Source organism: Alligator mississippiensis, chromosome 13 (assembly GCF_030867095.1).
Source record: "Alligator mississippiensis isolate rAllMis1 chromosome 13, rAllMis1, whole genome shotgun sequence".
In the NCBI taxonomy this organism is placed as follows: domain Eukaryota; kingdom Metazoa; phylum Chordata; order Crocodylia; family Alligatoridae; genus Alligator; species Alligator mississippiensis.
Window position 1 is genome coordinate 2,916,182 of NC_081836.1, and position 10,517 is coordinate 2,926,698.

Consider the following 10,517-nt stretch of genomic DNA (forward strand, 5'->3'; position numbering starts at 1 on the left):
AGGACGGCATCACTGGGCCTGGGGGCTGCGGCATGTTGCAGCAGCGCAGATGAATGCTCTGCGGGGCGCTGACACTCTGCGGAGAGTCCCCCCATCCAGGCAAGGAGAGCAGCTCTGTAAGGCAGTTCCTTCCCCTGCCTGGCCTGAAGGAGCTTTCAGGCACCGTGGGGAGCCCTGGCTAGTGGGCGGGGGGGCAGAGCATGGTGCTGAGGAGCCCTGCAGGGTGGGAATAGCTGCAAACACTTCTCCACCCCCCCACGAGTGAGCTCCTGCTGCTAGTGGGTAACACAGATGGTGCCTGTGGTCCTTGCTCCCGCCGTGGCCTTGAACATGGCCAGCTAAGCAGTAGCCCTGCAGGTTTGGAGGTGGTGCTCAGATCCCAGCCCTCCCCGCTCTGTTCTGATCCCCACGGAGTAGGTGTAGACAGAGATGAGCCTTGCGTGCTGGGGCCCGATGCCAGCTATATGCTACATCTCTAGGTGGCACCTGAGGCCCTCATGCTCCTTGGCCCTTCCACTCTCGGACGGAGAAGAGGTCTTGGTGCGTGTTTAACCCCTGCCTCCTTCCCACGGCAGGGTGGATAACAACCATCTGTTGCTGCTGATGATCCATGTCTTTCGGGAAAACGAGGAGCAGCTGTTCAGGGTAAGATTGGCTTTGTCCAGTCAAGCGATTCGGTCTCTTCCCCTGCAGCAGTGACCCAGGCCATGGGACCATTGTCTGGAAAGCTGCAGACAGGGCAGCGGTGTGGTGAACCAACCATAAAACCAGAGAGAGAGAGGCTGGTAAGGCCACTTAGTGCAGCCTCCTGATCAGGGCAGGGCCACCCCTGTAACCCGTCCCAGACACAGGCTCGTTTACCCTGCACTGGACAGTAGCAGGGATGCCTCAGTCCATCCCATGAACGCCAGCGACTATGCAAGTGTGGCAGCGGTGGTATCAGCCAGGCGATAAGTACGCGTCTTTCTTGTCACAGAGATGGAGCCTAAACTTGTCCAGAGCCACCTCGCAGAGCTGGTCATTTCCAAGGCCGCAGCCCTGCTAGGAACGCGGTTATAACCTGGGTTACACTCGCGAGCCAGGCTGCCTGCTGGCCCTGCTGCTGCAGGCAGGATTGCATCTCTGCATCCCAGAGACCCGGTGCCCGAGTTAACAGCAAACCAGAAGCACGGTTTGGTGAGGCATCTCTCCTCTCTCCTTGCACAGATGATCCGAATGAGCACGGGGCACATGGAGGGGAATCTCCAGCTCGTCTATGTCCTGCTGACGGACTGTTACATTTACCTGATCCGGAAAGGTATCCCGGCCCAGCGGCCTCTCTGCTACCTCCCCATGAAGCACCACAGACACCAGTGAGGCCTTTTGGTCCCGCAGGGGTTTCCCCTTGAGAAGCCTGGATGTGCAGTGAGGGAGCTAGGGGGGCCTCCAAGGCGCACGGCCCTGTGCAGGGGCTCATGCCAGGGTCATTTCACAGCTGTTGAGGGAGCAAGAAAAGTACAGGTCTTCCTTTCTGTGGTACTAGAAGTTCAGCTCTCCTGCTCACAAGAATCCCAGGATGGCTAGTACTGCAAGAGAGAAGGCTTGGCCTACAGGCCAAAAGCCGCGGGGCAGACCAGGGCAAGTCTGTGTGCTGAGTTTTGGAAATCTCCCTTCTCCCAGTTCCTCACACTCCCCTGTGTCCTGTGCCAGGAGCAGCGGAAAAGCCTTACCTGGTGGAAGAGGCCGTTTCCTACAATGAGCTTGACTACGTCTCGGTGAGTTTAGGCTAAGTCCACAGCAGCTGACGCAGACATCCCTGGGCCCAGGACCCAGCACAGGGAACGACCAGGAAGAGGCCTGTAGTTTTTGCCTGGCTGGGTTAGATTCATTTTGCAGCCCCCTTCTGGCTTCAGGGATTTGGGAGCATCGCACAAGTATCAGGAGCGCTGCTTGGGGGCAGCGATCCCTGGGAGTGGAGTCATGGAGCCAGTCCTGCATGACTGCAAGGTTTGTGGTCTCGGGGTGGGGGATCTCGACTGGGGGTGCAGAGGTCGCGCCCTCTCCCCCATAACTTTATTTCCCCTTTGGCTTTTAGCTGGTGTCGCATCAGGCCCAAGAAGGGGCGGGGGGGAGTTTCTCTCCAAGGCCTTGTCCCCATCCTGCTTCTCAGCCACTGACATCTTACCACCACAGGTCGGCCTGGATCAACAGACGGTAACGCTGGTCTGTACCAATCGGAGGAAGCAGTTCCTGCTGGACACCGCCGACGTGGCCCTAACAGAGTAAGTGAGATGGTTGTGCACAGCCGTGATACTGTCCCTCCTCGGGCACGGGTTTATTTATCAGCCTCGGGGCTGTCCCTCGTATATCTATAGTGGCCTCATTAAGTTAAGGCAAGTGCGTCTGATTAAAGCCTACCGTCTGAAACGGAGTCTGGATCTTATGATCTCTCTGCTGTTTCAAAGTCCCCGAGCTGTGTGCGAGTTGGAGGTTGTTTGAAGTACAGCAGTCCAGCCCTGGAAATGGTTTAACACTTGGATTGAACTAAATGGTTTTAAACCACTTGGATTGAATTGCAAAGCACTCCAGCAGCTCCCTCTTCTGGCTGCAGTTCCAGTGCGTCGCCTGCCACTTCCAGTGGCGATATCTCAGTCGTTGTTCTTGCACTGTTCGAGTGCGTCTGGTTCCCAAGGTGCACCAGCGACCAGGCTTTGCTGCAAACTGCCGTGCCTGCTGGTATTGCAGAATAAGTGTGTGACATTAGCCTTCTCTCCAAGACCAGGCTGGGACTGAGTGCCCCTAAGCAGGACACTTGCTTTTTTTTATAACGCCCTTGACGGATGAAGATAAATTGCTCGAGTTCTGAGGTCACTGACAAACCCCGCAGCTCTTTCCTCGCTCTGTAAGCGGCCTGGTCCCTGGCAGTCTTGTGGATGCCTTGGGGCCCGTGGGCAGCACATTCCTGTTTTAAGCTAAATCGGTTGGCTTTCCTTCCCACCATGCTATTTCAGCAGGATTGTGTAAGTTCAGGTCCCTGAGTGCAGCTTTCTCAGGCAGGCTCCTTCAGACATCAGCAGCTTCCATCCCCTTCAGACTTGATATCAAGACCCTTTGGCACGTTTGGGCACTGATTCTGCGAGTTGACCCAGGGAGGAGAGACATTGTGGGTGTATGAAACCCCTTTGTCATGCGGTTGAAAGGGGTCTGCTCCTGTGGACCCTGTGGCAGGATCAACTCCACACTGGAGCCAGGACCCAGGCTGGCGCTTGGATCTCTTGGGTATTGCACTTCTTAAGGGTCTGGTACCAAGACGGGATCTCACCAGAGCTCTCTGTCCTCCCCAGGTTCTTCTTGGTCTCTTTGAAGTCAGCCATGATCAAAGGCTGCCGGGAGCCACCGTATCCCAGCATCCTCACTGATGCCACAATGGAGAAGCTGGCGCTGGCTAAGTTTGTGGCCCAAGAGTCCAAGTGCGAGGTGAGGTGGGAGTGACAAGCACTTTTTAAATCTAATCCTCACTGGATGTTCCCGTTTGGGTCCCCACTTCACAGTGCACGGGCTCTTGGGAGGGGCTCCCAGTGGGTCGCTGGCCTACAGTGTCCTTTGCCCACACCGATTACCCCGTGCACGTGGGCAGGCTTATCTTCCCTGCTGAATTGTCAGTCTTCCTCACCCACTGCGCCATGCTGCTCACCCAGAGGCGATGGCTGGGTTCATAGTGGATGAAGTGAGTCTTCTGTTTCTCACACTCACCTTAGAAGCCAGGTCTGAGGTTTAATTGCCAGTAGGTGCTTGGCGATGCCTAAGCTGGCAGGTGCCCTATACGAGGAGGTGCAGTGATGACTGTGCCATGCAGTCCCTATCAGGAGGGCTCAGCTTGCTGCACAGGCTTCCTTTATGAAGGCCCTTGAGGTTGCATTTTCTGCAGTGCTGGCTCCCCACACCCAGCTGCTAGGCCTGAAAGGCTGGTAACGTTGTGGTCTGTCTGTCTGTCTGTCTGTCTGTCAAAGGCTTCTGAAGTGGCTGTGCGCTTCTATGGCCTTGTTCACTGGGAGGACCCCATGGACGAGGCTCTGGGACCAGCTCCTAGCAATTACACTTCTGCTGAGAACTCGGTCACAAAGGAAGGCATCCTGCATTACAAAGCCGGGACCTCATACCTGGGCAAGGAGCAATGGAAGACCTGCTTTGTGGTGCTCAGGTAGGACGTGGGACTGCATTTCCATAGGCGCTCTAACTTGCATCTGAGATGTGAGGGTGGCAGAGAAGGCATTAGGTCAGGGGGGATGTAGACACCTCAGCAGAGTTAGGTAGGAGGAGACCAGAAACTCCTTGAGTATCTTGAACCCTCGCTGAGATCAGCAAGCTGCCACCTGAGTGCGATGGCTTCCATAAGGTGCATGGCTAGCTGTTATCCAAGGCAGGTCTTGTCCGCCAAGATACTGTTCCCAGGCTCTCTGAGGGTTGAAGAGCCTGGATGGGACGTTAGTTGGAGCCTACTGTTTTCTTCACAAGTAAAGCAAAGTGTCCTCAGAGAGGAAGCTGGACCTGGGCCTCGAGTCCAGTCCTCTGTTAGGCACCTCATTGCAGCCAGAGGTGGGATTGCAGTGTTGGTATACCCACACCAGCTAGCTTGGGTGCTGGTAGCAGAAAAAATATGGTGCCAAAGGCTTCAGCTCACCCAGACCCCTGAATAAGTGCCTGGGCTTGTAGCTCAAACTGCAGTGCAAGCTGGTGCGTGTTGACTGCCATTGGTATCTGAGCTAGCCAGATTAACCCTTGCTCTGGCACGTGCTTTTAAGTCGCTTATGGAACTATAAACCTTACATCTGTCTGCGCTGTGGCTTGTTCCACGCTAGCAACAGGGATCCACTGCTTTGTGGGGCGCAGGAGCTATATGTCAGCTGCTGGCCAAGGCAAGGGGAGATTATGCTGCTGTTCAGGTTGCACAGATTGATTTACGTAGCCCGTGTCTTGTCTTTCCAATCAGCAGCAATGGCATCTTGTACCAGTACCCAGACCGCACCGAAGTTACGCCTCTGCTCTCTGTGACCATGGGGTAAGTGGGCATTAGCTCTAGCTGCAGTGCAGAACAGTGACCCTATTCATCTCACCCCTGACATACCTGCTCTGGACAGTCGATAGCGTCACTCAGTCTCCACAGTGCTCACCCGCCGAGTAGGCTTAGTGTCTCGTCTACAGGTGTTTTACCCTATGTTTTAGCTGATCTAGGGAGCCTGCTCTGAGATCACTCAAAGTGTGTGTCTGCTGAGGGTAATCCGTGCCTAGCAGCAGTCAGGATATTAGCAGCAATGCCAGAGGGCAGAGATCGGCCTGCTCTCCAAAGCAGACAGCTGGTCACAATTGCAACACTGCAGCAGTTTTATTTCCATCTCAAAATCAAATAATTCAGGCAAGAGACTGAACGATGGCACTCGGTGCTGTATCTGACTCCGCCACTGGCCCCCTGGGTGACCTTGAGCAAGGCACTTACCGTGTCAGTCTGTTTCCCCACCTGTAAAACGTGGACTCTTGGGAGAAGCTGCTGGCCCCTGTACACACATGGGGCCCTGTGAATTAGTGGGCGCCTGGCTTGAGACGCTCACTTCTCAGAGCGCTGAGATCCTCTGAGTGACAAATGAGGCCTGGTCTATCGGCCACCTGCTCTCAGCGGGTGGGGGTGGGAGCTACCCCGCTGGCTGGCCAGTAGGGATCTGGGGCTGTTATCCCAGCTTTTACTTGGGGCTTTTGGGCCGGTCCTGGCAGGAGCACCCGGTCCTGCTGACTACGAAGCATGCAATTGCGATGGGTTTGTCAATGGGCAGTTTCACACGCACGAGACTGTGGTGCACAACCGGGTGCAGCAGACTGCCCCGTGCCCAAGCCATCTGCCAGCCACAGGCCATTCCCAGCAGGGGTCTTGCCGTGGAGTTGGGCTCCTGGCGCTCTCACAGAGAGAACATCCCCAAGCTTGGACCCTGCAGTGCAACCACGCCCCCCTCCGCCCCCACAGCCTTGAGCGGGGCTGTGTGATGCATCTCGCCTCCTCTCTGCTCCCCGGCACGTGGGGACAGACCCCGGCCCAACAGTAACTAGGTTTCCGAACTCCAGCGATTCGAGCCCACCCCTCTGCTCTGTTGCCCGCCAGGGGGGAGCAGTGTGGTGGGTGCCGACGGTCGAACACCACGGAGCGACCCCACTCCTTCCAGGTGATCCTGACCGACCGCCCGTCCCTGGAGCTGAGTGCCGAGAACGAGGAGGAGATGGCAGACTGGATGCAGTACTTCTGCCAGGCTGTCTCCAAAGGGGTGAGCTGCTGCCCTGGCACGCTCCAGGCCCCCCGCTGCAGAGTGGGGGCACTTTCCATCGTGCCTGGCTAGGGTCAGCTCTCCCCAGGCTGGTGCAAACCTGCCAGCCGGCAGCCCCTGTTGGCTGGTACTCCGTGGAGGAGCTGGCATCCAGCATTGCCCTCTTTTCTGTCTGTCTTATGCCCATGCTTCCTGCAGCTCCACATCCCAGCTCTCCACACCCCTGTCCAGCCCACTGGCTACAGGTTTCCTGGGACCCCCATCATTCAGGACTCTCTGGGGTCTCTGGTGTGGGGTAGTGGTGTCCTTGGCAGTCCTTGGTGCAGGGTAGTTTTGGTCCTGGGCAGCTGGCTTGGGGAGTGGCTGTGGCTGGTGGTTTGTAGCCTCTTAGAAGTGTGCTGTGCCCACACCCTGAGAGGTGGAGCCCTTCACCGTGGGCCTCCCTGCATTTTGAAGGACGTCCTGTATGTGCTGCTTTGTCGTGGACACTCAGTGCTGACAGACAGCCCAGCAGCCAGGGCAATGGGGGTCCCTGCCAGGAAGGAGACTACACTCCGGAGTGGGCATGGTTCCCTTAAGTTGTGGCATATCTTGGGCCAAGACTTTGCAGCAAGGCAAAGCTTGGAAGCACACCTCACTGTTTAGACCCTTGCAGAGTCCCCTCATCCTTGGCTCTGAATGCGACAGGCCTTCTAGGATCTCCATGACTGAACAAAAGGGATGCCTGGATGGCAGCTATTGAGGTCTGTTCAGGTGAAATGAGGAGGCAAAACCTCCAGCCCAGCCAGGGTGGAGCTGCAGGGGGGACTAGCAGCTGGGTCCTGAGGCCAGGGTAAGACCCTCCGCTGGAGCAGATCATCAGGAGCTCCCTGATGCCAGTGGAGAAGCTCTGCCTCCCTCCAGCCCTGGGTCTGGCCCTAGGAGCTGTTTTTGGTTTTTGACCCATCTCAGCTGCCGCGCAGAGCAGCATCTGGAGAAGCCCCTGGATGTCCGTGGGAAGCCTCACGTAGAAGTCGAGGGGGAAGCTCGTAGAGTGGTGCTGCTAAGGGTTGCCCTCTCCCCTGTCAGGTTATCCCGCAGGGGGTGGTGCCCGCTCCCTGCATCCCTTGCTGCCTCGTGATAGCGGATGAGAAGGTCTTCACCTGTCACGAAGACTGTCAGACGAGCTTCTTCCGCTCGCTCGGCACCGTGGAGCTGACGGACGTCGCTGCCATCTCCACGGAGGCGGGCAAGGAGTACTGTATTATAGTGAGTGTGGGGCATGTCCGTGCAGCAGCGCAGGGCCTGACGGATGCTGGGGGGGGCTGGCTCCCTGAATAACCACCACCTTTCCATTGGCGTTTAGGAGTTTGCTAAGGACCGCGAGCAGTTCCTGCCCCCCTGGGTCCTGTACTTCAGTTGCACTACAGAGCTGGAGAGGTTCCTCTCGGCACTGAGCACCATTTGGAAAAGCATCTACCAGGTGAGCGGAGGCGAGGCAGCGCTGGCCGCATTAGTTTGTGGCTTGTGGGTGAGCTGTGTGCTCCTGCTTCCCCCACCACACAGTGGGGCTGAACTGAAGGAGGGAGCAGTGGGAGGGTGGCCTGTCTGGCTTTCTAGAGGCAGCGGTGGGCCAGCCTCTCGGCACGTGTGTGTCGGTAGAGCAGAACGGCAGGGGTGGCCAGGCTGGGGTCCCTGTGGTGTGGAAGAGAAGGGAGGGCTGCAGGCAGAGTTTCTGCTAGGCTTCTGCTCCCCCCATGCACTGGGAAGTCGGACTGAGTTAGCTAACACGGCGGCATCCCCAGTTGTTTGACCCTGAAACCAGTCCCGATGGCCAGTCTCAAGGAAGGAGGAGCAGAAGAAGGGGCAGTGGTGGCCAGCACACCCCTATCCCCTCCCAGGGCCACTAGTGCCAGCGACTCAGACAGAGTCTGCAGTGGTGTGTGCATTCCCCAGCTCAGCTTTCTGGCCCCCAAGTGTCCCAGGGCCCCTTTAACCTGGGACGGCTCCAAGCACAGTGTCACGAGCAGCCCTGTGACCTCCCCCCCTTTGCTCCAGATCGATTTGCTGCACAAGGCCATCCAGGAGGCCTCTGTCAAGAAGAAATGTGAGGACGCCCTGAGCCTGATCCACAGCGCCTGGCAGCGCAGCGACAGCCTGTGCCGCGGGCGGGCCTCGCGGGACCCCTGGTGTTAACCGGGCATGGCAGGACACGCAGGAGGGAGGACGCTGCCGCGGGGGAGAGAGCACCCCAGGCTGTCGCAAGCACAAGCAACCTGCCGGCCGCTCTGTCACCTGGGAGCAGCGGGCTGGGCTGCACCCACCGGACTCCACGCGCCCAGACCCCTGCGCCTCTGCAGCCAGCAGCCTCCCTGGGACGCCCGGTGCCCAGGGACCTGCAGGCTCGAGGCAGCTGCTCCAGAGGCGGCCGGATGGCGTTTCTGGCTCCTGCTCTCAACACACGCACCGCAGAGCAAAGCCAGAGAGCTGGGCAGGCACGCCTCCCAGAGCAACCGAGTTTACGTTCTTCTGAGCACGGCTGCGGGGCACTCAGCACGTTGCTATCTGTCGGCGCGGTCCAGCACTCGGCCTCTGCGATCGCAGCATGGGAGCTTGCACTCACTGTCCAACCGAAGCCTTTGGACTGCACCACGGTACCTCGCTTCTCCGCTGCATTGCAGGGATCTGCCGGCACCGCGCCCCGACGCTGGGTGCTTCGTCTACACCGCCCACGACCCGTGGTAGCTGCAGGGAGATCTTTCCTCACGGGGTCTCGTGGCCGGGTCTGTGCTATCCTCCATCACCCAGCCAAGTTACTCTCTTACTGGAATAATAACCTACTATTAACACGGGTGGACGGGGCGGGAGGGGGTGGGTCTGAGCAGCGGGTTGCTCAGGACGGGCAGATGCACCCTTGGGCCGTGGGCCCAAGTGCCTGGACTGACTAGTTGTTCATTTTAGAACACGTTAGGCTGTAACTGGTGAGACTGGAACACTAACTAGCTCCCGTGCATGTTTGCTCCTCGCTAATACAATCACAGAATTACACACCGCTTCACCCCCACGGGGTGTCTGCGGCAGGCAGCTCCCGCGCGCGCACACGGCTCCCTGCCCACCCTCCAGCGCCTGTCGCCACTTGCTGGGCGCTCTGCCTGCGACCGCTCTTCCTCTCGCTCTTTGCTCTTCATAGATCTCTGCCCAGGGCACGCACCTCTGACTGCATCGCAGCCTTAAAACGCCACAGGGTGGAAGGCAGAGGCTCTTCCTCAGCCAGTCTCGCTGCTTTGGCTTTTTGGTTGTGGCCAGGGGTCTAAACTGGTGCCAAAAAAGCAAAGGTTGGGAGAAGTTGGACCATAATGTCCTGGTGGATGTAACCTGGAACCGTGAGCAGCATCAGATGCGGTCCCTCCGCGTGCTCTGACTTGCCAAACACCTGGTGCTGGAGTTGTCAGGAAAGCTCACAAACAGGGACGGATGAAACACGGGGGCAAATCCAGGCACCCTGAAGGGTGGGAGGTAGGCAAGTGGGGGCTGAGGTTTTCCAAGCGTGTCAGGGGGGTTTAGACACTGCCTTCCATTACTGCGAATGGCAAGTGTGTCTAAATCCCTTGGATTGCTTTGCAGGTCTCAGCCAGAGAGAGGTGGCTAAAGGATGGGGGAAGCTGGGGGTGGGGGTGGCTTTACCTATTAACCCTTTGTGTGTGCAGAAGGAAATCCATAGGAACTGGGGCCATGTCACGTACCCTCTGCAGAGAGTGTTCTGGGGTTTTGCTTGAGGTTTTTTGTTTCTTTTTTTTAAAGAAAAAATAATAATTTAGAGATCTTCTAATGTAATATATGTTCACGGGGCCTTTTTCCAGGAGGTGACCTATGTGACTGAATGTATGTGTATATACATCCCCCCAAATAAACACCCATTGGTAACTCGGAGTCTGCCCGTGTCACTCCTGGCCCCTGACTTGCGTTTGCTACAAGCTGGGTTTCCTCCAGGGCTTATCCTGGCCCTTTGCGCTGCAGCCAGACGCTCCCCTAACCTGGATGCAGCTGATCGCTGAAGGGAGCTTCATGCTGCTATCACTCTTCCCCTCCGGGAAAGGGAACAAACCACACTGGTGTGGGACTGGGACCTTCATCCATCCCAGTCTGGCTGCCTCTGCACTGGTACTGGTTTGCCACGGTAGTTAATTGATGTTAATTAGCTATCCGGTAACAAAGCTCATGATGGGACAGATCACTTTGTATGCTAACCAC

The 10,517-nt window shown here is 57.4% G+C and overlaps 1 protein-coding gene across 8 annotated transcripts in view; it reads left to right on the top strand.

Moving 5' to 3' along the window:
• The window catches only part of PLEKHM2 (pleckstrin homology and RUN domain containing M2), a 48,359-nt gene extending 38,163 nt beyond the window's left edge, over positions 1-10,196 (top strand). For 4 of the 8 annotated variants that reach the window (XM_014597942.3, XM_059716869.1, XM_019500019.2 and 1 more), the window contains 11 exons: positions 576-645; positions 1,207-1,297; positions 1,660-1,754; positions 2,173-2,261; positions 3,324-3,456; positions 3,990-4,180; positions 4,970-5,038; positions 6,128-6,287; positions 7,356-7,535; positions 7,633-7,749; positions 8,325-10,196. In XM_014597942.3, coding sequence (XP_014453428.1) covers positions 576-645; positions 1,207-1,297; positions 1,660-1,754; positions 2,173-2,261; positions 3,324-3,456; positions 3,990-4,180; positions 4,970-5,038; positions 6,128-6,287; positions 7,356-7,535; positions 7,633-7,749; positions 8,325-8,462 — 1,333 coding nt within the window. In that variant the 3' untranslated portion in view covers positions 8,463-10,196. The remainder of the gene's footprint in view (positions 1-575; positions 646-1,206; positions 1,298-1,659; positions 1,755-2,172; positions 2,262-3,323; positions 3,457-3,989; positions 4,181-4,969; positions 5,039-6,127; positions 6,288-7,355; positions 7,536-7,632; positions 7,750-8,324) is intronic. The other 4 variants (XM_019500020.2, XM_059716870.1, XM_019500017.2 and 1 more) reach the window with 3 other exon arrangements.
• Positions 10,197-10,517: the final 321 nt, after the last annotated feature.